Source organism: Mus caroli, chromosome 3 (genome assembly GCF_900094665.2).
Source record: "Mus caroli chromosome 3, CAROLI_EIJ_v1.1, whole genome shotgun sequence".
NCBI lineage: Eukaryota > Metazoa > Chordata > Mammalia > Rodentia > Muridae > Mus > Mus caroli.
In genome coordinates, this window is record NC_034572.1 from 88625863 (window position 1) to 88653485 (window position 27623).

The following is a 27623-nucleotide window of genomic DNA, read 5'->3' on the forward strand; positions in this document are numbered from 1 at the left end:
GGAACTCACTTTGTAGACCAGGCTGGCCTCGAACTCAGAAATCCGCCTGCCTCTGCCTCCCAAGTGCTGGGATTAAAGACGTGTGCCACCACGCCCGGCAAGGAAGTATTTAGTTGGATGTCAGACAACAGGAAATTTCTGTTCAGGGGTAGATCTTGTCATTTGAGTCTTTTTATAAGACTCATTAATGGACACTAAAGAGTTATTCCGGACTCATCCAGCAAAGCTTGAACACACCTTTCATCAAATTCATATGAAGTATGTCAAAAATCAAATCTAATACTCATTAAAGAAATGACAAGATCTACCCCTGAACAGAAATTTCCTGTTGTCTGACATCCAATTAAATACTACCTTGCCGGGCGTGGTAGCACACGCCTTTAATCCCAGCACTCCGGAGGCAGAGGCAGGCAGATTTCTGAGTTCGAGGCCAGCCTGCTCTACAAAGTGAGTTCCAGGACAGCCAGGGTTATACAGAGAAACCCTGTCTTGAAAAACCAAAAAAAAAAAAATACTTCCTTAAAGAGATGAAATCATTAACCCATAACTAAGGAGTGTATATTTGGTACATGGTTAATAAATAACTGCTTGTAACAACTCTAGTAAGAACAGCCCAATTTTAAAAGGCCAAAGGGTAGGGTGTAGTGGCTTATATTTGAAACACACAAGCAGGCGAATTAGGAGTTCAAGGCCATCCCCTGAGACATATGGAGCTGCCCACATGCTCTCTGGCTTATAAACAAAACCATCATCAGGGCCAAAGAGATGACGCAGTGCTTAAGAGTGCTGGCTGCTCTTCCAATGAACCTGGGTTCAATTTGTAGCACTTAAATGGCAGCTCACAACTATCTATAGCTCCAGTTCCAGAGCATCTGATGCTCTTTTCTGATCTCTGCCAGCACTAGGAACACACGGTGCACAAACGTACATGCAGGCAAAATATCCATACGCATTTTTTAAAAAGCACTCTTCGTTTGACCAGTTACTAACCTCTGTATTAACCATAGCCCACAGTGAAAACTTTGGCCAGAGCTGACAGGAGCACTAGATTACAGGCATAAGCCTAAGTGTGCAATACTGGAGTGCTCAGCCCTAAACAGGATATTTCTATCATTGCCTCTAAGACTAGGGGACACCAAGGAATAAGAAACAGAACAATTACAAGATTGAAGATGGCAGCCAACATGGAGGCAGACAGATAGGAAGAAGATCCTGATCCTGTGCGGTTTTCAACAGCCACACGGAGCTAAGACTTTGACAAGGTTAGAGTAATTGGGGTAAAGCTTTTATCAATTGGCTCTAAAATTATTGTGTTGACATCTTGTAAATTGTGATCTTATTGTTATATGAATCTGGATGAAAAAAAAAAAAAGATTAAAGATGGATGAGCAAGAGAGCTAGAAACAATGCATCCTAGACGTAGCATAGCCATTGTCATGAATAGCAATTACAGTTACTTGCACAAAACCTACACACAGAAAAGGACAGTTGGGTATGGTGGTACATGGGTTTAACCCAGCACTCGAGAGGCAGAGACAGGTGATCTCTTTCCAAGTTTGGGGCCAGCCTGGTCTTTATAGAGTTGTAAGCTAGTCAGAGCTACACAGTGAGAAAACATGGGGCTGGAGAGATGGATGGCTCAGAGGTTAATACTGCTCTTACAGAAGAGTGACACCTTTTCTGTCTTTTCAGGTACTGAACACACATGATACATAGACACACATGCAGACAAAGCACCTATATGTGTAAAAATAACATTTAAAAGTGGTTAATGTACTTGTTGCTCCTGCAGAAGACACAGGTTCGGTTCCCAGCAATCACAAGGCTGCTCCCAACCATCTATAACTTAAGCTCTAGGGATCTGAGCCCTCTTCTCACCTCTGTAGTCACAAGGCATGCATATGTGCACATGCATACATGTAAGCAAAATAGGCACACACATAAAATATGTCTTTAAAACACTCTTATGGTCTTGTTTGTTTTTCAAGACAGAGTTTCTCTGTTTATCTCTGTATGTCATCCTGGCTCGCCTGGAACTCAAGAGATCTGCCTTCCTCTGCCTACCGAGTGCTGGGAATAAAGGCTTACGCCACCATGTCTGGCTCCATTTTCTCTTTTAAAAGGGGGGGGGGAGAAGAAGAGGAGGAGGGGAGAGGAGCATATGGAGGGGGGAGGAGGAGGAGATATTAAAGTAGTTGATTGGTGATTGGTTGGTGTCTTAGTCAGGGTTTCTATTCCTGCACAAACATCATGACCAAGAAGCAAGTTGGGGAGGAAAGGGTTTATTCAGCTTATACTTCCACGCTGCTGTTCATCACCAAAGAAGTCAGGACTGGAACTCAAGCAGGTCAGAAAGCAGGAGCTGATGCAGAGGCCATGGAGGGATGTTCTTTATTGGCTTGCCTCTCCTGGCTTGCTCAGCCTGCTCTCTTATAGAACCCAAGACTACCAGCCCAGNGATGGNNCCACCCACAAGGGGCCTTTCCCCCTTGATCACTAATTGAGAAAATGCCTTACAGTTGGATCTCCTGGAGGCATTTCCTCAACTGAAGCTCCTTTCTCTGTGATAACTCCAGCTGTGTCAAGTTGACACAAAACTAGCCAGTACAGTTGGGAAAAGAAGGGGTCAACAGTAGTGGGAGAGGACAAGATGGTGGGATTAGCTATGTTCACAGGTCATTTATACAATTGCCCAAAGTTAAATTTAAAAACAAACAGGCTCTCAAGTGATCTCACCACAGAATTTCTAAGTCCGTGAAGTAATGCCTAGTTAGAACAAACAGAGGAGCAGAGACTCAACCAAGTAAATCACTCTCTCTTCTCCACATCGTGGGAAAGCTGAACATCCTCCATTTTGCTTCCCACTACTTGAGCTGAGGCGTCAAGCCTTTCCATTGAAATTCACACCATCAGCTTCCTGAACCCGAGCCTGCAGACTCACTGGATTAATCTTGCCAAGGTCTGTCTCTTTGCAGCCTCTACAATTACAAGAGCCAGTTCCTACACAGCTGGCCCCTGTATGTGCTGTTTCTAAACCAACAAATCCAACCAAGTGTAGATCACATGTTTAGGGTGGGGTTAGGGAAACACTAGAAAGTTCCCCAAAAAAAAAAAAAAAACTTGGATTTGCAGGCAGCAAGCTCTACACTGAGTCTGTCCAATGTTGGTTCCAGTTACTCTAGTTTGAGCCTCATTCACTGTGTGTCCCCTCCCTATAATATGGAGTTTGGCTTATATAGGTTTATCTGTACCGAACATGTACCGTGTGGGCTATCTTCCCATGATATAAGACAATGCACTGACGGGGCTCCCACTTGGTGCTGTTTCTATAGGATGGCTCTGAGAAACTTTGAAGTTCTCTATTGGAACATAACCATTTGATGACTTCTGACATCACATAACATTCTCTAGCATGCTGTCCTAGTTTCTTTCCTGTTGCTGACCAAAGGCAGCATGGGGAGGGAAGGACTTGCGTGGCTCACATTTCAGGTAACAGTCTGTCACTGAGGGATATCAGGGAGTAACTCAAGCAGAAACCTTGGAAGAAGGCAACTTTCTTTCCTCAATCCTGTGTCCTCAGCATCTAGACCCAACCATCCTTTCCCATCCCCAGCCTGCACATGGTACATGCTGGCTAAGCTCACTAGTGTCTAAGGTGAGGCAGACTTGCTTGCTCTCTCTCTCTCTCTCTCTCTCTCTCTCTCTCTCTCGTGTGTGTGTGTGTGTTGAGGAAGGGTCTTTTTGCAAAGTCCTAGAGTAAGCTGGTCACAGAGATCTGCCTCATATGCCTCCTCTGCCTCCTACCTCTGCCTCTGCCTCTGCCTCTGCCTCTGCCTCTGCCTCTGCCTCTGTCTCTCTGCCTCTGCCTCTCTGCCTCTGCCTCTGCCTCTCTGCCTCTGCCTCTGCCTCTGCCTCTGCCTCTGCAGTGCTGGAATTAAAAGCATGCACCACTATACCCAGCCAGGGTAGATCCTTTTTCTCTTAAGGGGCTCTTAGCTGTGTTTTGTTTGTTCTGAGTTTGGTTTTTAAATTTTTAAATTATATTTATTTGTTTATTCTCAGAGAGAACGAGAAAAGTGGGGATGGAGAAAGGGTGAGCACTCAGTGCCACTTTTGCAAATGTCAGGAACAACTTTTAGAAGTCATTTCTCTCCCTGTGGTCCCAGGTATGGAACTCAGATGGTCATGCTTGTTAGTAAGTACCTTTACCCACTGGGCCTTCTCACAGGCCCTTCTCACAGGCTTGCCTTTGAAACAGGCCTCTTGCACCCCAGGCTAGCTGTCAACTCACTGTGTAGCCAAGGGTGACCTTAAACTTCATTCTGATCCTGCCTTCATTCACTTCCTGGGTGCTCAGGTTAAAGACCACACCACCTCCTGGTTTGGTTGACTGGGTTTTGATGATCCCTAATTCTTGCTTGGAAGTCATGAGTGGAGGTGGCAAGTTTTAAAGGGAGCTTTAAAAGGGGCTGGGGAGACAGTTCAGTCAGTAGAGCGCTTGCCATACAAACATGGGGGACAGAGTTTGAATTCCCAGCACCCAGGTAAAAAGCCAGACAATGTAAGTGATTAAGCTGCTGCTTCTTTGGGAAAACACCAAATGGCTGGTGCAGTGGGAGGGCCTGGAGGACCTGGGGGCCCAGGATTAAGAGGCCTCGGAGGATTCAGCAGCAGTCTTAGGGGGGCCATGGTCGTGGTCGAGGCTGTGGCAGTGGTCGATGCCGTGGGGCTCGTGGAGGTAAAGCTGAAGACAAGGAGTGGATCCCCGTCACCAAGCTGGGCCACCTGGTTAAGGACATGAAGATCAAGTCCTTGGAGGAGATCTACCTGTTCTCCCTGCCCATTAAGAAGCCTGAGATCATTGACTTTTTCCTGGGTGCATCCCTAAAGGTTATGAAAATCATGCCAATGCAGAAGCAGACTTCGGCTGGCCAGCGGACCAGGTTCAAGGCATTGGTCACTATTGGGGAGTAAAATGATCACGTTGATCTTGGTGTTAAGTGCTCCAAGGAGATTGCCACTGCCATCCGAGGGACCATCATCTTGTCCAAGCTTTACATTATCCCTGTGCAGAGAGGCTACTGCGGGAACAAGATTGGCAAGCCCCACACTGGTCCATACAAGGTGACAGGCCGCTGTGGCTCTGTGCTAGTGCGTCTCATCCCTGTCCCCAAAGGCACTGGCGTTGTCTCTGCTCCTGTGCCCAAGAAGCTCCTGATGATGGCCGGTATAGATGACTGTTGCACTTCAGCCAGAGGCTGCACTGCCACCCTGGGCAACTTTGCCAAGGCCACCATTGATGGCATCTCCAAGACTTACAGCTACCTGACCCCCGACCTCTGGAAAGAGACTGTCTTCACCAAGTCTCCTTATCAGGAATTCACTGATCATCTTGTGAAAACCCACACCAGAGTCTCTATTCAGAGGACCCAGGCTCCAGCTGTGGCTACCACACAAGGGTTTTTATACAAGATAAATAAATTAACTAAGTCTGAGATAGATAGATAGATAGATAGATAGATAGATAGATAGATAGATATAGATATAGATATATAGATATATAGATATATAGATATGATTAAGGAAGACAATTGATGTTGCCCTCTGGCCTCTATGTACATATGCACACATGTGCACATGCATCCACATACATGTATATAGCCACACAAAAAGGGGGAGAGAGAAGAGAGGGGAAGGAGGGCTATCTTGAGGAGAAGCAGTGGTAGGTACCATTAACAAGTAATCACCCGAAGGATGAGAGGAGATTTGATCCAAAGCACCTCTGGGTGCCTTCCTGAGGTTAGGGACGGAGTTCCGTATGCAGCCCTCCCTGCCTTGCAGATTTGCCTTTATAACCTGAGGACCTTGTACACTTAGCTTTTAATTGGTGATCAATCATCCTTAGCTTTTATTGTCTTTCTCTGGTGTATTGATTACCTCCAGCCACATCCTTTATGACACCTGATACATTTCTCAAACCTGATTTATTTCTCTCCACTGCCAGCCCCTTTCCCAGGCAGTCCTAGTGAATGCTGTAACAACCTAAGTAAAGTGACTGATTAACACTCAGCAGTTCGGCTTCCCTTGCTGTGGGATCCTGGCTGCTGGTGAATCTACCAGTGCTCCTGCTTTTAAAATCTGTCCAGCACTAGAGCTGGGGGAGGGGGGCGGTTATTTTGGGGTGTTTTGCCTGCATGTATGTCTGTACTACATGCATGCCTACTTAGGACAAAAGAGGGCATAGGATTCTGCAGAACTGGAATTACAGATGGTTGTGAGTCTCCACATGGGGCTTGAGCAGTCCTGGAAAGGGCCCAGCTGGAACAACCAGGCACCAAAGGTTCAGTGGCACATGGAGTTGGCTCCTGGACAAGTCCTGAAGGTAGGTTCTGAAGGGATGCCTCAGCCTCTACTACAGAACCTTTCAAAGAAGAGGAATTCCTTCATAAGACATCTTCTTGCCCTGATTAGCTTAATATATGTCTCATAGTTTGACTTCCTGGTCAGAGTTGCCAGCCGAAGAGAAAACCCACCCAATGCTATACACCAAAGCCTTTTCTGATATCTGTGGTCAAGAGTGCGCTGTGAGTGTTGTGGTTTATTCTGAAGCTGTACTTTATCTGTCTTCACTCACTAGACTGTGAATCCATCGAGGGAGGTGTGTGCCCAAGACTGCATCACACATATGTGGTGGGTCCTGGTATTCGGTAAATGATCACAGAAATGAATAATAAAGGAAGGGGAAATCAACCCCTCAGCTGTGTGTAAGCAGCAAGCATTGGGGCTAGAGAGATGGCTTGATGGTTAAGAGCACCTGCTGTTGCCGAGAACCCAGGTTCAATTGCCAGTGCCAACATGACAGCTCACAGCTGTCTATACCTTCTAAGGAGTTATAGACTGCCAGGAGATTGGTGCCTTCTTCTGGCCTCCGCAGGTATCAGGCACACACATGTCGAACATACCCACATGCATGCTGTTAGCATACAGGTGATTCCGCTGGCTTGCCTTCAGTGGCCTAGCAGCTGCTTACTTCATCACCCGCTGCAGTCAGGTGTGTGTGGCGATAAAAGGGCCCCAGTACTCCAAGATCTCTTTCTGTCTCTGCTTCCTCCTTCCCTCCCTCCTTCTCTTTCTCCCCTCCCCAATTCTCTTCCTCTTCCTGTTCTCAGCGCTCACCCCACCTGCCCCACTTTTTCTCTGCCCACGCGGCTCTGCTCCTGTCTGCTGGTCTACATGTCCACTCAAACCCCTTCCCCAGGTCCTCGACCTCTCCCCTTCCTCTGTAAACCTCCATTACACCAGCTCTATTGATTGGCATAATTTCCTCCCGGCGCACCTTGGCTCAGCCTCCCGGAAGTATCTTCTCCCCACATTATATTTCATAACACGTGCAAAACACTCATACACATAAAAGTAGGATAAATCTTATTTTTCTTTCCTAAAGGGAAGAGGAGAAAACATCTAGGAGCTCAGCAAGGCAGAACTGCCAACCAGCAAAGCCCTCAATCCTGGAACTTTTCAAGAAATTTTCTACGTCAGAAATCTGAAACTAGGAAGCAGGAGAGAGGGCTCAGGGATTCAGAAACACTTGTTGGTCTTGCAGATCTTCTGCATTCAGTTCCCAGCAACCACGTGATGGCTTGGAGCCATCTGTAACTCCAGTTCCAGAACACACAACACAAAAACGGAATAATTTAAAAAAAAAAAAAAAAAAAAACAAGCTGGGCATGGCGGCACAAGCCTCTAATCTCAGCATTTAGAAGGCAGAGGCAAGCAGATCTGAGTTCAAGGCCAGCCTGGTCTACGTAGTAAGTTCCGGGACACCCTGGGCTATACAGAGAAACCCCGTTTAGAAAAAAGAAATTTAAAAGAAAAATGAACTCTGAAAATATATGTTACTTCCCACTCTAGCCCTGATTCCTCCTCTGCTAGATCTCTGTAGACTTTGTTCTACAATTGACTTTTCCTGGTTTCATAGCCATGCCCACAAGAGGGCAGTAGAAACCAGAGCATCAAGACTGGGTGGCCTGGTTTCTAGCTGCTGCCCAGGTTCCACCCTAAGAACTCAATGAGACCACGCCCCCTCAGGCCGCCGAGTCCTTGAGGGAAGAGTGTACTCAAGACTGCATCAGGAATGTATGAGGAGTCCTGGGACTTGGTAAATGACTGATCACAGAGATGAATAATAAGTGAAGGGGGAAAAATCAGCCTCGTAGTAAACGATCCTTATTGCAAGCCAGAGTGAGAGCTACAGCCATTTTGGTGGGTGAGACCCTTGGCACAGAAATTTCTTTAGCTCACTAGGTGGCAAAGCTGGGCCACCTGGATCCATTTATCAGCTGTCGCCTTCTTCCTAAATATCAGATACCAACTGAACAGCAATTCCAGAAGCCGCTGACTTTGTAAGCCTAAAAGTGAAATAGATTAGTGGAAATGAAAATATCAGGTCCGTCATCTCCTATTCCAAGAACATGGTCTAAAAGCTAAATACTAAATGTTCTTTGCAGTGAATCCGTCCTTGTTCTGGCTGGTTTTATAGCAGCTTGACACTAAGCCATCTGCGAAGAGGAACCTGAGATAGCCTATAGGCACTGCTGTGGTACATTCTCTAGACTGATGATGGTGTCTGAGGGCCCAGCTCTCTGTGGATGGTACTACGGCTGGGGTGGTCCTGGGTTGTAGAAGAAAGCAAGCTGAGCAAGCCCATGTACAGCAAGCCAGTAAATAGCATTCCTCTGTGGCCTCTGTTTCAAAGCTCCTGCCTCAAGCTGTGTGATTGGGACGTGGAAGCCAAATAGCCCCTTTTCTCCACAAGCCAGAGGACTTTGCTGTTTGCTTTTAAGATTTATTTTTAATTTATATATATGAGTGCTCTATCTGCATGTACACGTTCATACCAGAACAGGGCATCAGATCCCAATGTAGATGGCTTTGGGTCATCATGTGGTTGCTAGGAATAGAACTCGGGACCTCTGGAGGGTCAGACAGTGCTCTTAACAGATGAGCTATCTCTCTAGTTCCTGGCCAGAGTGTTTCCACGCTAAAGCCAGGCAATGGAGGTGCTTTTAGTCCCAGCACTCAAGAGGCAGAGGCATGGGGTTCTCTGGGTTTGAGGCCAGCCTGGTCTACAAATCAAGTTCCAGGACAGCCAGAGCTACACAAAGAAACCCTGTCTTGAAAAACAAGACAAAACAAAAATAAGCAGAAAGGAAGAAAGAAAAGAAAGAAAGCTAAAATACTCCTCTAAATCCTGCCTCCCCTCCAGAGTGCTGGAAATGCAGATGTGAGCGCCACCTCCAGTTTACTTAGTTGGGTTTTTTAACAGGACTTAGTCATTGGCTTAAGAGGAGTAGATGTCTCCAGAAAGCCGCCTACATAGGCCATGTGTAGCTTTCCCCAGACACCCTTGTCTTGCAGTTGCTGTGAAGCCACTGCTGGCTTCTGCCTTCCCCACTGACCCTCTTCATGCTAACACCTCCCATTACTCAACTGCAAATCCAGGCAAACCTGAACCAAGTTCAACCCTCCATTCTGACCCCTGAACCCCCATCGCTTCCCTTCTGTACTTAGGAATAATCCAATCGTTTCTTCCTGCGAGAAACCTTGGAAGTCTCTAGACTCTTCACTTTCCCTTCCATCTAACCTCCATTCAAATCACATTCAGTCTCTTCCTCTCCTAATTGCCTGGGCTTCACCTGTGTTTGTGCCACTGCATAGATTAAGGCTCACCCGTAGCTCAGGCTTCCAACTGTCCACCTAGCCATCCATGTAGGATGTCAAGCATGTTGGAGCAATGCCATGTATCAGACACTGTTGAGAGGCTGGCTGTGGAGTGCTGAGCAGGCTCAGTAAGGGCTGCCATCACTGCAAGTCACAGCTTTATGCCACAGACAGCGGGAGAGTGACAGCAGTGAGAAGCAGGAAATACAGTAGGCAGAACGATGACAAGTCCTGCGGGTTTGAACATTTATAGGAGTGTTTGCCCGTATGTGTGTATGTGCACCCTTGTGTGGTGCTTTGAATAAAAATAGGCCCCATTGGTCCACAGGAAGTGACATTCTTAGATGTGGCCTTGTTGGAGTAGGTGTGGCTTTATTGGAGGAAGTGTGTCACTGGGGTTAGGTGTGAGGTTTCAAAAGCTCAAGCCAAGCCCAGTGTGGCTCTCTTCCTGCTGCCTTCAGATCTGGGTGTAGAACTCTCAGCTATCTCTCCAGCACCATGTCTGCCTTTGTACCACCATGCTTCCCGCCACGATGATAATGGCCTAAACCTCTGAACTGTAAACCAGCCCCAATGAAAAATTCTCCTTTATAAGTTTCTGGGGTCGTGGTGTCTCTTCACAGCAATTGAAACCCTAAGACACCGTGTGTACAGTGCCTAAAGAGGCCAGAAGGGGGCAGCAGATTCCCTGGAACTGGAGTTATAGGAGGTTGTGACCCACCATGTGGGTGCTGGGAACAGAACTTGGCTCCTCTACAAGAACAAGACCTCTCAACCACTGAGCCATCTCTCTCCAGCTTCCTTGTTTGCATGGAGACTGAGCTCATGGCCCAAGCTGGTCTCAGACTCAGCATGGATATGAAGAGTACCTTGAGTTCCTAACCCTTAGGCCCTCACCTCCCAGGCGATAAGAATATATTTTTTAATTATTCAAAACTATCTGAGGGAGACTACTTTAGTTGGATCTCCAAGGACCCTCCAAGACTGGTAAGCCACAATCTCCAGCACTGTTGCTGCCTAGATACTCAAATTCTGATCTTCTCAAACATCTGCAGAGTTCTGACCACAGAGATGACTGTGAGACCTAACCATGGCAGAAACCCAGTTGGGCTCCTGTTGCCTTCCAGAAAAGAAAGATAACTATTGACAGCCCCTTCGTGTTTGAAAAAGATGAAGATGGCTGCTGTAGAGTATGGGGAAATGGGAACCCGCAAGTCTATAAGGTAGAGAGGTAGGCTTTGGAAACCCATCTGGGTTTTAAGTTAATGGGACACTAATGAGTCCTTAGGCAGGGACTGAAGAGATGGCTCAGTCATTTAGACACACTTTTCTCTTCTGGAGGGCCCAAGTTCAGTTCTCAGTACCCATATCAAGTGACTCACAGCTGCTTGTGAGTCTCAGGGGATGTAACACCTCTGGCCTCTTCAGGTACCTGCCTGCACATGCATATGCCTCCCACATGCACACACACACAATTTAAATTTTTTAAGAGAGCATATTTGATGAGGGTTCTTGAGATGTCCGTGGACTGGGGATATGGCTCAGTGGTAAGATGGCTGCCTAACTTGCTCAAGGCCATGGATTTGGTCCACAGTACCAAAGACAAAATAACTATCCAAGCTCCTCTCCCAGATCCTCCAGCTCTTACCAGGAGAATGAGTCAGAGAAGTGGAGGATGTTGGGGGATGCAGAGCCAACAGCTGCTCACCACATCCTTTTGCCCCCTGACCTGGTCTCTGTTAAGTTCCTGGTGGGTTACATGGCCTAGAGTCTGGCCCTGTGGACAGGGACAGAGTCAGAAGGTGTGGCACTGCCTACTCTTGCCAGAAATGTAGAAATGCACTAATAGTACAGAGCCTTCCTATAAGCGCAGGTGACCAGCTGAGGCTGGTGGAGTGAAAAGCCAGGAAAGGCCAAACTGGGTAACTGTCATCATGCCGAAAACAGAATCCTGCTGCTGCCAGAATTACTGAGTAAAACATCCCAACAAGCCATTATAAACAGACATTCTAGTGATAACAATTAAACATATTCTCGGCAGGTACACTTGGGACTGAGTATACTCTACACTGTGGCCACAAGAATACAGTGAGAGATAGTGGTATCTTGTGCCTCTCCACAGGTCTTTTCTAGTCTCCGTTCGCTTTACTTTCTGTCCCATAGATAACACTCTGCAAATGCATCCCTCCTCAGGAACTTATCATTTAAAATGCTTGCTAGCTCTCCATCCCAAATGTAAAAGTCTAGCCTTTGCCTACTAACCAGGGCTTTTTGTGATTTGTCTCCTGCCACCTCCTCCTTCTGTTCCCTTCCCTACTAAGATGCCCCAAGTCCTGGGACCCTCTGACCTTGTCCTCTCTGTTGCTTCAGAAGTCTGACCCTTGTCATTTCATATGTTCTTAGGAGATCTGCTTGGCTCCATGCATTGAACATTCAGGTCCAAGTCAGAAAGAAAGATAAGTGCTACACCATCTGCATCTACTGAGCCAGCCCCACTCAAGAACCTCCCAATACCGTGACATATACCCCCCCCCCATACATGGGCTGATCCCGAGGGAGGCTTGAAAACTATGGAATGCCATTGTTATGGCCGCCGTAAATCCCATCTGATCAAATCCCGAGACTTTGCTAACTACTGCCCTCAACAAATCTGCAATTGCTAACAAGGTTTATATTTGAGCTGAATGCTGTGGTATAGACCTGTAATCCTAATATTCAGGGGGCTGAATTCGAGGCCAGCCTGGTCTACAGTGCAAATTCCAGGACAGCCAGGGCTACACAGAGAAACCCTGTCTCAAAAACAAAACAAACAAAAGACATGCTCAGGTAAAGCTGTGAGAGGAAAGAATTTCATCTCCCCAGACCATAAGCAACCTTATAGCAGGAGACACTCTCCGCCCAAGGATATTGAACACAATACTGAGCATAAGAGAAGCCCTACTGCCAGGCGTTAAACTCAAGCTTTTCTTGGAAAAGCTGTGAAATGTATTTCTGACGTGTACATTCTAAGAGGCAACCAAGCAAAGGGGGCTGGAGGGCAACAGGAATAAGAACAAAATATACAACATATACTGGAGTAGCTAAATTTTTTTTCTATGGTTTTGGAGACAGGGTTTCTCTGTGTAGCCCTGGCTGTCCTGGAACTCACTTTGTAACCAGGCTGGCCTCGAACTCAGAAATCCGCCTGCTTCTGCCTCCCAAGTGCTGGGATTAAAGGCATGTGCCACCACTGCCTGGCTCCGAGTGGCTAATTTTGGTGGTCAACTTGACTGTGGCTGGAATCAACTAAAACCTGAGCAGCTGGGCACACCTGCAAGGGATTTCTCTTGATTGGAGGAGGGATGACCACCCTAAAGCTGGGCCACACCTTCTGGTGGCAGCCCACATCACAGGGCACAGGAGAAGGAAGGGTTTGTTCTTTGCCTGCTGCCCCCACTCACTGCTGAATCTATCTCATCCCTGAGACATTTGCTGATCTTAGAACCTGCTACTTCATGATTCCCAAGGAGACTAAAGACCAGTAGCTCCTAGGAACCCTCCAGGGCTCTAGCACTCAAGTGGGACAGCTGGGACAGCCAGTCTTGTAGACTGAACAGCCACTGAATTCTTAGCCTTTCTGTCTGTCAGGAGAGAGCCACACAGCCTGTAAGTCATATGTGTGTGTGTGTGTGTGTGTGTGTGTAATCAGTTCTGTTCCTTTAGAGACTCCTGACTAACACATACATGTATTCAAATGTCACAATGAAACCATTTCTTTGTATGACCACTTTAAAAGTCATATAAAGCAAGGTGGTTAGAAGCATTGGCTGCTCTTCCAGAGGACCTGGGTTCAATTCCCAGCATTCATATGGTGGCTTACAATGTCTATAACTCCAGTTTCATGGGATCTCACTCCATCTTCTGGCTTATTTGAGTACCACTCACACATAAGATGTGTAGACATACATGCAGGCAAAACACTCATACACACAAAATATAACTTTTAAAATGTACTAAATAAGAAAAAGAACAACAGAGGGGACAAACATTTCCTCATTGCTATCACGGGGCCTCCCACCCCAAGAATAAGCCATTGGGTACCCCACCAGCATCATAGCAGCCAATCAAGCACCTCAAAAATTCCCCTGTTCCCTAATCCCATCTTCTCAGGTTCTTCTCACTGGGGTAGGCCCAGGAGGCTTAATACAACACATCACATAAGGCCTTGCTGTGTGTGTGTTTTCTGATCAAAGCTTTCTTTGTTTTTTAAAAAAATTTTGTTTTTATTATTTAATTATGTGTGTAGTGGGAGGGGGGTATGTGCACATGAATGCAAGTGCCCACAGAGGGCAAAGCTGGGGTTACAGGTAGTTGTAAGCTGCCTCCTATGGCTACTGGGATTCACACTCAGACCTTTAGAAAAAGCAATATGTGCTCTTAGCCACTGAGCCATCTCTCCAGCCCTGTGTTTGTTTGTTTGTCTGTTTGTGACAGGGCTACAAGCTACATCCACATGCTCACTTGTGGAGGCCAGAGGGCACGGGGGGGGGGGGTTGTCTCTGGCACCATCCACTTTTATTTCTTTCTTTCATTTTGTTTCTATTTTGAGACAGGGTCTTTCATTGACCTGGAACTCACCTGCCAAGTTAGGCTGGCTTACCAGGAAGCCCCAGGAATCCACCTGCCTCCACTCCTCCAGTTCTGGGACTATACGCGCACACTACCACACTTGGGGTTTTTAAATGTGAGTTCTGAACCCAGATCCTCCAGCTTACAAAGCAGGCATTTCACTGTCTCCATCCCCCCTTTTTGTGTATTTCCTAAGCAAGGACAGGTCTGTCCATGCCAGAGATGCTGATGTATAATTCTGAAAGCACAGCAATAACTCCTCTGGAGCCAGATGTAGCCACACCTTCAAAGCCATGGTTGAGGCAGGAGGATCATGGCAACTTTGAGGTCAGGGAGTGAGACCCTTTCTTAAAACCAAACCAAGCCAACCTCCGAGGGTTCCGGCTCCTAACGAACATGGTTCTGAGTCTTCCTGTTCCCTTGCCCTTTTTGCCACTGCAAGTGAGGGCAGCTAGGAGCAAGGGAAAACAAATAACACTCAGCCTGTGCTTCTGTTGCCATGGTGATGTCGACACGGGGAAACACAGGAGAGCTCCTTTATACACTGGAGTCAGCTGACTGCAGAGGCCAAAGACTGAGGCAACAAACCTGAAAGATGTGTGCGCGCGCACACACACACACAGAGCTCCTAAACATGCAAAGGGCTTCATGCTACCATCTGAACCATCTTTCAGTCTCTTAGCCAGACATCAAATAGATGACTGGCTTGCTCCTAAAGTCCCCAAAACAAAGTCCTCTACCTCCCAGCCATCTGTTACAACACTCATGGGCCTCTTGAGTTTTCAGTGTCTGTCCATCTGTCTGGATGTTCTTCCAGCCCAATTTTTCTCACTATTGCATCTATGAAAAGCAAAGAAAATCACCACCTGACATTTGAGAAGGTCACAGGATGCTGGTGAGGACCTGCTTGTTTTCAGCCAGCCACAACTAACAATGGCTTGCTCGGTACCCCCCAACTCTGTCTGTGGTTTGATATGTGACCAGAGTGGGAACAGTCCCTGGCACCCTAGACCCCTGACCACCTCCAGGAGAAAAGGAGTCAGGCACAGCAGGCTGCCATGCACAGAGCTCTCCCCCCTTCAAGTGAAACTAAGAGAGAAGGCAGGCAGATCTGGGTTTAATCGGGATCTGAAAGGCCCGTGATAGGAGAAGGTCCACACAGCTTGGAAACCCACACTGGTGGCAATGCTGCTCTCAGGGCTCCAGACGACCCTGCAAAACAGAAGTGGTTTCACTAGATTAGGAGTGGGGCCTTAGGCAGATTTCTGAGTTTGAGGCCAGCCTGGTCTACAGAGTGTGTTCCAGGACAGCCAGGGCTACACAGAGAAACCCTGTCTCAGAAAAAAAAAAAAAAAAAAAAAAAAGAGTGAGGCTTTTCCCACCTCACATTAAGAAAAAACAAAGAAATAAATAGAAAACAAACAAACAAACAAACAACAACAACAAAAACCTCTTCGGTCTTCAGAATGGCTTTAGGAACCATTCTGCCTGTGGAGGGAGGAGGAGATAAAACACGCTATGACCTTAAGGGCTAATCTGATGTACAAGGTGGTTGGAAGACTGTAGGAAGGATTCCTCATCTCTAGGGTTCAGGAAAAGGACTTGGTACTGACCCAGCCCCTGCACCTCAGGACACCTCCCATATCCATCTCCCAATCCACCTCACTAGACCAAAGACTCCTGTCAGTGACATAGAGACCAACTCCAGGCCTCTAGTCACAGCCTCTATCCCCCTAGACTGTCAGGAAAAGGGCCTGCTGCTACCACACTGCTCTGCTGTTTCTCCACTTGCATTCTTTCACAGCCTGGACCCATAAACCAGTGCTGCTTTTCACGAGAGTGAGGCTAACACCCACCCAAAGCTTGATTCCTTCTGGCTTCTCCCAGCAGCTGAGCATTGTGGCTTTGCTAATTAGGTTCCTTTCTTCTCTTTAATTAGCTGCATGTGAATTCTGTTGGGAAGTCTTGGATCCGTGAAATAGTCTGGGACGAAAATCAGAACAACGCAATCATCTATGCTGAAGGGGAAAGCCTGGGCGACAGCTTACTCTGCTAAAACATCGGATGCTTTGTCCTAACAGGGCTCACTGGTGGTCCCCACTTTACAACACAATCTCGGTACCCGTACTGTCCCTGGCAGCCGTCCCAATGAGCGCCAGGAAACCATCCTAGGTAAGGCCTGCGCATGTTGCCCAGGCTTTCTGCTCTTGGCCCACCTGAAGCTCCGGGAGCCACCAAGGCCTCCGAGATTCTGAGTGTTCTGCCCCTGGTCCAGCTTAGGACCTGGCCTCCGCTCAGTTTGCCATGCAGGCCTTTTCTGAGAACTCCCTCTCCTGGGAGAGCCAGGCTCACAGCGAGATGATGGAAGATGATTTTTACACCAGGAAGAATGTGAGTCACAGTGCATCTGCTGTGGCAGGGAAGGCCTGCTCAGAATACTGTGGGCTCCCAGGGTTAACTGCACCCAAGACACCAGCCACAGCTCCCCACTCTATATTGTTTGACCGGAAGCCATCTCTGCAGCCAAGTCCATTAAAATCACCTGGGGAGTCTTCAGAACCTTGGCTGCCCCCCCTGCCACCCCTCCACCCTCCAACACCCCCCCCCCAGACTAATTAAATAAAAATCTCCAGAGGCCAGGCCTGAACATCAGCATTTTTTAAAAGCTCCCCAGGTGGTTTTAGTGGGCAGCTTGGGTCAGAAACCACTTTGGGATCCCCATAGACTATGGCTGCCTGACTCTCCTTTGGGAATCTCAAAATTCTTAGTCCTCACCAAGAGAAGTCCTGCCCCAGTGCTGCTCTGGCCTCATTTTGAGAAAAAAGACAGGAGAATGAAAAGGCCTTCAAAAAATAGCTCCTGTGAGGGACATCAGGTGAAAACGGAACCTAGACTCCACAAAAAGTCCCAGGCTTGTCCAACTCTAGATCCCCAATTCTACTTCTTGCACAGACATGTGGGACACCCCAATGCCACTGTACTCACGTGCAGCAAATTCAAGAATGTTGTCCGGTCTTTTCAGAAACATTTCTCTGTAAAACATTAAAAGGAGAAGGAGGAGGAAGAAGGAGGAAGGAGGAGGAAGGAGGAGGAGGAGGAGGAGGAGAAGGAGAAGAAGGAGAAGGAGAAGGAGAAGAAGGAGAAGGAGAAGGAGAAGGAGAAGGAGAAGGAGAAGGAGAAGGAGAAGGAGAAGGAGAAGGAGACGGAGACGGAGACGGAGACGGAGAAGGAGGAGACGGAGACGAAGACGAAGACGAAGACGAAGAAGAAGAAGAAGAAGAAGAAGAAGAAGAAGAAGAAGAAGAAGAAGAAGAAGAAGAGTGAAGATAAGTGAGGGTCCTGCAGGTTGCAGCCACTGCCCCATCTTGCTCTTTAGGAAGCAATTTAATGACAGGTCTCCCCTTCTAGAAGTCAATAGATCAGGAGATCTTAGACAAAAACATGAGGATCAAAACAATGGCTGGGCATGGTGTGCACTCAGGAGACATGGGCAGGTGGATCTCTGTGTTGTTCAGGCCAGCCTGGTTTACACAGTGAGACCCTGTCTCAAAAGAACATAAACCAAGCATTCAAACAGCAGTAAACAAACCTAAGCCATATTCATTCCACAGAGGAGCTGCGGAGAAGCAGGTGGGGCTTTCTCATCTAACACTTTCATACACTCAGGACCAAGCAAATGTGAAGAGTGTCTTCTAAGTCCTCAAGAGGCCCATGCCTTATGGACAGAATGCAGCCCTGTGATGGTCTGAGGAAGTTTATCCGTGGATTTCCCGAGGCCAGGGAGACAATAAACAACCTAAAAAAAAATTTTAAAGGACTTCAAATGGGTTATTAGCTCTGATGCACAGCAGACATGAAGGTAATGCCAAAGTCTCAATGCATCCAGGGTACTGGAAATGTCTGATAGAACAGAAAGTTTCACAGTTCATAAAACATGTGTACTAATACTATCTCACTTTATGACATCCCTGTGATAATTGTATCCCTGTTTTGCTTATAAAGAAAGCAAACATCACTGGGCATGGTGGCGCACGCCTTTAATACCAGCACTTGGGAGGCAGAAGCAGGCAAATTTCTGAGTTCGAGGAGAGCCTGGTCTACAGAGTGAGTTCCAGGACAGCCAGGGCTCAGGGGCTCAGGGTTACACAGAGAAACCCTGTCATGAAATACCAAAAAAAAAAAAAAAAAAAGAAAGAAAGAAAGAAAGAAACCAAACCTCAAAAAGGTTAATCATGTGCCCAAGTTTATACAGACAGTAAAGGGTAAGAGCACTGACTGCTCTTCTGAAGGTCCTGAATTCAAATCCCAGCAACCACATGGTGGCTCACAACCACCCATAATGAGATCTGACACCCTCTTCTGGTACGCCTGAAGGCAGCTACAGTGTATTTATTTAGAATAATAAATCAATCTTTGGGCCTGAGTGAGCAGGGCTGACCAGAGCGAGCAGAGGTCCTAAAAATTCAATACCCAACAACCACATGAAGGCTCACAACCATCTGTTCAGCTACAGTGTACTCATATACATAAAATAAATAAATAAATCTAAAAAGAGGGAGAGAGAGAGAGAGAGAGAGAGAGAGAGAGAGAGAGAGAGAAGAGAGGCCCAGGTCTTGTGTCTCCAAGGCCAGAGCTCCCTATAGTGATTTCTTGGCCACAGGCTGTCTGACCTGGCTTACCACCTTCAGTTCCAGGTACTCTCTTGGCCAAAGTCTCCCTTCCTGAGAAAGCCCTCACTCAAGGCTTAATAATTTTGTTTCATTCCTCCTTTAGTTCAATTAGACAGTTATATGTAAGTAACTATGATATACGAGGAATGATTTTAAGAGAAGAAAAAAAAATAGGGACTAGGGAGATGATGACTCAGTAGCAAAGAACACTTGCTGCCCAAACATGGGAACTTGAAAACCCAGTATCCACATCAAAATCTGGGCCACGACCTGTTGCCCGTGACCTGAGAAGACCAGAGGGACAAGGATCACTGGGGCGTGCTGGTATCAAGCCTCGATTCAGATTCTGTGAATAAGGCATAGAGCATTCTGGCCTCAACATGCATGTGCATAGACACAAACATATACACATACATACATACATAGGCACATACACACACACATGTTCATACCCATGAGTACACACGCATACACACATATACATACACACACATGCACATGAGTGCACACACACTCAAGCACACAATAAACACAGCCCTGACTCAACTAGCTTAGGGGCAAAAGAAAACAAGTAAGTTTCCCAAAAGGCCAAGGAACCTCAAGTAAGTGCTAAAAGAAGATTACTCAACAGCACCTTGGGAGCAGGGACTAGTTACTGCAAGTGGAACCCCAAAACCCTTTACAGAGTAATTGTATTGAAAGGGACCCTTGTGATACAAATGGGATTTGACTAGCAAAAAATAAAGATTGAAAGACAAGAGCATCCCAGGGCCAGGGAAACAGCAAGACCAAACAAAACCCAGAGATGCAAACAGCCCTGTGTCCTGTGTGTGTGACTGCTTTGGGGTTAGCAGCTGGGTTGTATCTGCTCTTATATCCCCAGGGTCCAGGAGAGCAGTCAGGGATGTCTGCCTGGGCTCCCTGGGCTTAGGGAATAACTAGAAAGGCTGGCTGGTTGGCATGCAGACATGCATAGTGGAGGAGACATGAAGTACTCGTGGTGGGATGGGTGGTAGAGCATGTGCTTAGCATAGGGCACCAGGGTGCCTGGCACTGTGAAAAAGAAGGCAGCAATGGCAGTGTGTGCCGAAGTCACAGTCACAGGATGGAGGTAGTACTGAGTAAAAGGAAGTGGGCACAAAGTGGCAGGGACTGGAGAATGCCACAGACAAAAGGCAATGGATATGTGCTGTTAGACCCGGCTCACACCTGTCCCCCCACCACCCGAAAGGCTGAGGCCAGCCTGGTCTGTGTTGTGAGACTGAAATCCTTAGAATTGAGATCACCTGAGATGTTTGTTTCTCCATCCGGAGTGTAGCCATGCATGGGAGAGTTTGTCCAGCTTAAGACTTGTCATTTGTCTCTATATTTCTTTCAACAGGTTGTTTGAAAACAAACAGAAAAGGCAACATTGAGGAGCCACTGGAGAGTGAGTCTTCCAGACAAGGGATGATAGAGAGCGCTGTAAGCTTGAAGGAGCCACTGGAGAGTCTTCTAGACAAGGGGTGATAGGCAGAGCTGTAGGAAAACTTGTCTGACTAAGCTTTTGAGGAAGCTGCAGCTCCAGCCCCGAGTCTGCAGTTTCTCGGTACCTGGAATAGGTTTGGTCTCTGTACTTCTCATTTCTCAGGCCGAGATTGAAGTTATTAAGTGCACTGTATTTCTAAATGGCCACAAATCACAGAATGCAGAAAAACCAATCTGAGGATGCTCTTCCCAACCGGAACAGTGTGCAGCTTCATCTGGCTTGCACATCAAGAGCACACCCCAGGGACAGGTCTGAACAGGCACGCTGCCTTCACCTAGCCCCTCCCTCTCCTTCCTCTTCACAGAGGAGGAAGCCCAGCTGAGCTGCAGGGCAGCAAAGCCACTTGGGCTTGGCTGGTTGGCCTTGGGAGGTGGAAAGGGAGGAAGTGGAAGGCTTTGGGGGCTACAGGGATACTGCAGAGCTGGTCCCAGATGCCCCATCTCTCCCTGGAAACTTCCTGGGCAGAGACACAGGGCCACCCAGAATTCCACCCTCATTCACCACCCAGTGTGCTAATCCCTCGTTTGTGAATGATGCCAGTGTAGATCTAACACAGGTCCTCAGTGTTTCTAATTTCTCTGCCAGAACCATACCCAGCTTAGACTTAAGGTCCCAGAACTGGAGCCACGCTGTTCATTCTTCATTTCCCTTTAGAATAAAAAATGCAAACATCATCCCCACATCTGACACAGGCAGATGACTCTGAATTTTTTTTTTTTTAAGACAGGTTCCCTGTATGTAGCCTTGGCTGGTCTGGAACTCACTATATAGATTAGATGGCACCTTGAACTTACAGATATCTGCTTTCTCTGCCTTCTGAGTGCTGAGATTAAAAGTGTGCACCAGCGCACCCAACTAGCACAATATCATCTGCCCTGGCCAGAGTGAATCTGCCCTTCCCAGAGGCCAGCTCTCGGTGTTCACTAATCCCTTCCCTGCCTACTGTGTGAATCTGAAGCTCCTTGGAGAAGTGGGCAAAAATATGAAAACTAAAAAGATCCAAGGAAAAGCAAAAGGACCTGGGAAGCCTCCAGGACTTGGGCTTGAACCCAGGTCTTCACACATGGCTAAGCCATGGCTCTGCCGTAGAGGTTCCGTGTGCACCTGTGCATGCAGTACCGTGGAGAACAACCAGGGGGGGGGATCCTGGGTCGGCAACCTGAGGAATGAATATACTTCTCATCTGAGCTTAACGTGTCATTTGCAGAAACGGAAACAATAGAAGCTGTCCTCTACGTCTTCTAAGATTTATTTTTACTTGATGTGTATGAGTGTTTTGTTTGCATGTATGAAGATGTACTACCTGCATCTCTGATGCCCAAGGAAGCCAGAAGAAATTGTCAGGACCCCTAGAGCTGGAGTTACAGGCTGTGAGCCATCCTGTGAGCACTGGAAATTGAACCAAGGCCCTGTGTAAGAGCAGCAAGTGGGCATAACCGCTGAGCCATCTCTCCAGCCCCCATAAAATGGCTTTTAATAAATAATAATGAGCTGGGTATATGATGCACACCTTTAATCCCAGCACTCGGGAGGCAGAGGTGGGCAGATCTCTAAGTTTAAGGCCAGCCTGGTCTACAGAGTGAGTTCCAGGCCAGCCAGGACTATATAATTAAACTCTGTCTCAGAATCATCATTACCCCCCTTTTATAGTGTCACTGGGGGGTGGGAGGGGGTCACCAGATGTTACCAAGATGCCATCACAGTATAAATACGTAGAGGCACACATGGTACCACCAGCTTGGAACATGAGACCAGTAACATAAACCAAAGATTGACCACCATCACAATGCAGTTTGGTGACTGCCGACATGAGAAAACCAACCAGCCCCTAGCAAAGGACACCAGCATTACTTTAACGGTGCTGATTGGCTGGAGTCAGAGTTCAAGGTAGTACTCTTGTTTCCGTTCACGTTGCTCCATGATTCCTCAGATCTTTGCCTGTTACCCCATTAGGAGATTATTTTGAGACAGGGTCTCACTATGTAGCCATGGCTGGACTTCTCTATGTAGATCAAGCTGGCCTCAGACTCACAGAGATCCACCTGTCTCCGGCCCCCATGTGCTGGAATTAAATAAAGGATTAGTGTCTTAGATCCAACGCCTTCACCACCTGGCCTTTCTGCATTCTCAGATTTATTTAGATGGAAAACCCTGAAGAAGCCTGTTCTAGGACACCCTGGGAAATGGAAAATTTTTGTTTCTTTATTGATGTTTGGCTTTTTGAGAGAGGGTTTTACTCTGTCATCAGACTGGCCTTGAACACACAAATCTTCCTGCCTCTGACTTCCAAATTGTGGGACCATGAGATTGCCATCAAACTTGGAAAATATTATTATTTTGCCCTGGTATTTTCTCTCTCTCTCTCTCTTTGGTTTTTAGAAATAGGGTCTCACTAATGTAGTCCAGGCTGGCCTTGAACTTGCGATCCTCTTGCCTCATCTCCCCAAGTGCTACGGTTACAGGCTGGAGCCCATACCTTGGCTCCTTGGCATTTTTCTACAGTGTTCCCAGGTAGGCAAAGGAGCACTATTGGAACCCTATCCTCCTGTGGGAGAGAACAATGTTTTACACTGATGCCTGCCCGCTGTTCCCCAATGCCACATACCCTCTCCCAGGGACATGCCATGTATGTTTGTCTTTACAGGTGAAGCAAATTAACATTATGGTTTTAAAGAGTGTAGAGATAACTGAAGAAAATTCACAAGTGTCAGAGTTACAAAAGGTTGACTCTTGGGAATTCTCTGACTTTTTTTTTTTTTTTAATTCTCTAACTTTTAAGAGGTCAAAACCAAGATGCCCTGGTGTGTTTGTGTAGTTCCAACACCTGGGATGGTGTGGTCGAAAGAATCATCACAAGTTTAAGGTTAGCCTATGCTACAGAATGAGTTTGTGTTCGAAGCCACCCTGGGCTATATGAGACTCTGTTTTTAAAAATCAATAAATCAAAGGAAAAGGAACAGTTTTGAGTCTGGGTTTCACTGTGTAGCTCAGGCTGGCTTCAAACTGAAGGTTCTCCCTGTGTGGCTTTAAGAGTTTGTCTAGGGGCTGGAGAGATGGTCCAGTGGTTAAGAACACCAACTGCTCTTCCGAAGGTCCTGAGTTCAAATCCTAGCAACCACATGGTGACTCACAACCATCCATAATGAGATCTGACACCCTCTTCTGGTGCATCTGTAGACAGCTACAGTGTACTTAGATAATAAATAAATCTTTAAAAAAAAAAAAGAGTGTGTCTAAAGAAAGAGGCACACATATTAATCCATTCATCTGTTCCCAGCCAGCTTTATAAAGTTCTTACTAGCTCCCCAATGCCAGCCTGTCAAGCCACCTACCTGAAGAAGCCGCTGATGAGCAGAGACACCTCTTTGTGGGTTCTCAAGTACTTTTCATTTGCGATCCGAGTCTGGATCTGAGGAGCAACAACCAGGAGTCAAGATCTAGTGCGACAGATCCAGGATTCAACCCTCAAAGGACACGTTAAGTTGTGTGGGGTGCGGGGGAATGAGCATAAGCCAGGTCTTTTCCTAGAGTGCTTGAAAGCTATCTTCGGATTTTCTCTTGAGGTAACCTCATTTCTTTTCTCTTCTGGAAGAAATTCATATTGCCTGGGCTGGGCTGGAACTTGCTGAAGTTGGCCTTGAATTCTGATCCTCTTGCCTCTACCTAGGGAGTGCTAGTTAATGCAGGTGGGGATGAGGACGTGAAGGGAATTGGAACCCAATGGTCTGTGCATGCGAGGCTGCCAACTAAGCTACACCCACTGCCGCTTCTCTGGCCAGACCCCTATCTGGTTCGCCTCGCACTTTCAAGTGCCTGGAAAGTTGGGTTCACGGTCGGTCACTCCATCTAGTCCTCTGGCACTCAGCTGGGGGAACAGTTCCCCGTTCCCCTTTCCCGGGACCTTCCTCCCTGTTTGATGGCCCTCAGACTTGAGGAGCTTCACTTTGGTAGAAACGGGTTTTAGGTGACGCCGACTCACGCACCTTGAAATCTCGCAACTGCTCCAGTTGCTCCGGGTTCAGCGTTCCGGGATCCGGCCCCACTATCCCATGGCCTCTGGTCTCCATCAAGCGCACTCGGTTGTCTAGGCGACAAGCCGCCCAGTAACAAAGACCCGCCCTGCTGCCCGCCCCGCCCCTCTATAAAACCAATCCTTTCCAGGCAAGGAAGGCCTAGTCGCACCGAGGGAAGCAAGGCCAATCTAGCTAAATCAACTTGGACTTGGAGACTTAAGGGGAGTACTTTTCTCAGACTTAAAGGCTGAGCTGAATTGTATATAAAATGAACCTTTCTTCTTGATCCCACTCGACCGACCTCAAATCGTGCATTTACTTAGCTAGAGGAATACCACTGAAGAGGTTCCTAGCTCAGGGTCCCCCAGAACCCAGCTCCCAACTTGGGCAGGCACTGTGCTTGCCGAAAGAAATCCAGGCTTCTTCTCTTCCCTCTGGCGCAGAAGCCGAGCATTCCATCTGTTCTGTAGACAGACAGTAGATATTGAAGTCCTGGATTCCTAAAATATGAAATCACCACAGAGCATGGTGGGATCCATGCTCTGTAATTCTCAAACTCAGACTGCGGGGACTGGGCGGTACTCGGGCGGAAGTTCCCTTCTTGGAATGACTTCCTCAGGTGGATTAATTTTCTCTTCACCTTAGGCTCCTCATAAATTGTAAATTATTTCTCTCACTTTCAACTGAATTTAAAAAGGGAAGGAAACTAATTGGCTGCAAGATTTGTTTTTCTAGTATCTATTTAGAAGGGTAAATGAAACATAAAACTGCAGTTCTTAAAATAGTTGCCTGGAAAGGGCAGGAGCCTGTCTGTCAACACACACACAAGCTTTCCCTGTTCAGAAAGATGGTGCCCAGCAGAGACCTTCACATCAGAGGAGTTTGGGATTCATGAACAATCCCCCCTCCCCCAACCCTGCCCCATGCCCAAGCCAAGACACAGCATGAGAAAACAGCTAAATGTTATGTCAAGGAGGGGTCTCTCTGTGATCTGAAGGCCTCCACCAGAGCAGCAGAAACAGTGTTAACAATCCCAAGCCCATAAGCAGGTGAATCAGGCTGTGGCTATAAGCCTCTTCCTAGAGGCCCATATGGGTTAGCAATCGTTTGGGTTGTTTATCAGGTTTTTTTTTTTTTTTTTAGGCGATCGAGTTAATAGTGAGGGAGATAAGCTGCCATCTGCCAGAGCACTGTTTCCCCAGCAAGAGCAGAGGTTACTCAAGGGTGATAGTTTCTGTTGGAGGGAGAGACTAAGATAAAATCCATAGACTTGTAGCTAGTGTGTCTGGCACAGTCTCTCAGTTCCCAAATGCTTGAAATGCGGCTATGTTAGATATGCCAGACATTTAACATGCACTCTGGATCCTGAAGACTTAATGGAAGAAAATAATGCAAACTATCTCAATAACTTTATATGCATTGCATGTTCAAATAGTGTTTTGAAAATAGTAGGTTAAATAAAATCTGTGCACATGTGTGTGTGTGTTGTGTTGTGTTGTGCACATGTGTGTGTGTGTTGTGTTGTGTTGTACACATGTGTGTGTGTTGTGTTGTGTTGTGCACATGTGCATGTGTGTGTTGTACACATGTGAATGTGTGTTATGTGCACATATGTAGAAACGAGGTCCTTATCCCATGTTAGTCACGTACCATTTGACCTTACACTGAGCCTGGAGCTCAGTGACTGTCCAGGAAGGCCTGGGGTGCAGGAGTCCACAGATGTCCACATTCTCCCTGGAAAGCACAGACTCAAGATAGCACCCAGCATTTTACGAGAGTGCTGACGCTTTTGAACTCAGGACTTTCATCTCCTCAGGCCTTTAAGATGATCTCTAATCAAAATAAGGTCTCACTGTAGCCCTGGCTGGCCTAGAACTCATTGCACAGACCAGGCTGGCCTCGAACTCACAAGAGCTCTGCCTGTGTCTGTTTCCTAAGTATGGGGATCAAAAGTGTGTGCCATCATTCTGCTCCATAAAATTATTTTTCAAAATAACTTCACAAGCTAGACACAGACAGTGGGTTATATCTGTAACCTCAAGGACTTGGAAAGTGGAGGCTGAAAGGACCAGAAGTTTATCTTGGGCTACACAGTGAGTTCCAGGCCAGATTGGGATACAGGAGACCCTACCCCAAATAAACAAATACACAATTCTTTAAAAGTCAGGAAACAAGTACACACCTTTATTCCTAGCACTCCTGAGGCAGAGTCAAAGAGGGTCTTCATGAGTTTGAAGCCAGTATGGTCTGTGTATCGAGTTCCAGGACAGCCAGGGCTACATAGTGAGATCATGTTTCAAAAAACAAACAGGTCTTAAACAAGCCAGCAAGATGGTCAATGGGTAAAACAGCCCATAAACCTCAAGTCCAAAATTTGATCCCCAAACCCAAGTAAAGGAGGAAGGAATTAGAGGATCCACTCTTGAGAGTCCTTTGACCTTCACACACACACTGTGACACACTCACCCCATACACAATAAAATCATAATAGTGATGATGATGAGGAGGAGGAGGAAGAAGAGGAGGAGGAAGAGGAAGGGGAAGAGTAAGAGGAAGAAGATAGCAATGTAAAATCAGTAACCTGTTGGGGGCTTGTTGTCTCTCTATGTAGCCCTGGCTGTGGTGGAACTTGCTATGTAGACCAGGCTGGCCTGGAACAGAGATTGCCTGCCTCTGCCTCCCAAGAGCTGGAATTAAAGGGATGTGCTACCATTCTTACCCCATTTTTTTTTGTTTGTTTGTTTGTTTTTTGTTTTTTTTTGTTTGTTTTTTGTTTGTTTGTTTGTTTTTTTCGAGACAGGGTTTCTCTGTATAGCCCTGGCTGTCCTGGAACTCACTTTGTAGACCAGGCTGGCCTCGAACTCAGAAATCCACCTGCCTCTGCCTCTGCCTCCCGAGTGCTGGGATTAAAGGCGTGCGCCACCACACCCAGCTTCTTACCCCATTTTTAAAGATACTTATTTTTATATGTATAGGTGTCTTCCTGCATGTATATCTGGGTATCGTGTATGTGTATTGCTGTGGAGGCCAGGAAAGGACCTAAGGTCTCCTGGAACTGGAATTACACGTGATTGTTAGTTGTGA

At 46.9% G+C, this 27623-nt stretch overlaps 2 protein-coding genes and 1 pseudogene across 3 annotated transcripts in view; 2 read left to right on the forward strand and 1 right to left on the reverse strand.

Annotated features, from left to right (window-relative positions):
- The window catches only part of Mrpl9 (mitochondrial ribosomal protein L9), a 7959-nt gene extending 5865 nt beyond the window's left edge, over window positions 1–2094 (forward strand). Inside the window, exon 7 of the mRNA XM_021158227.2 lies at window positions 1125–2094. Within this exon, the coding sequence (XP_021013886.2) occupies window positions 1125–1202 (78 nt within the window). The 3' untranslated portion in view covers window positions 1203–2094. The remainder of the gene's footprint in view (window positions 1–1124) is intronic.
- A 2506-nt stretch (window positions 2095–4600) lies between these two features.
- Window positions 4601–11488, forward strand: LOC110291877 (annotated as a pseudogene). Its single transcript, XR_002377619.1, has 2 exons — window positions 4601–5459; window positions 11353–11488. The product of XR_002377619.1 is annotated as a 40S ribosomal protein S2 pseudogene (transcript).
- A 3945-nt stretch (window positions 11489–15433) lies between these two features.
- Window positions 15434–26245, reverse strand: Riiad1 (regulatory subunit of type II PKA R-subunit (RIIa) domain containing 1). Its single transcript, XM_021158853.2, has 6 exons — window positions 26190–26245; window positions 24510–24610; window positions 23859–23935; window positions 17314–17360; window positions 16185–16311; window positions 15434–15540 (listed from the first exon to the last, which is right to left on the reverse strand). Exons 2-5 carry the CDS (start codon window positions 24591–24593, stop codon window positions 16241–16243), a joined length of 279 nt encoding a protein of 92 aa, XP_021014512.1. The 5' UTR covers window positions 24594–24610; window positions 26190–26245; the 3' UTR covers window positions 15434–15540; window positions 16185–16240.
- Between the last annotated feature and the right edge of the window lie 1378 nt (window positions 26246–27623).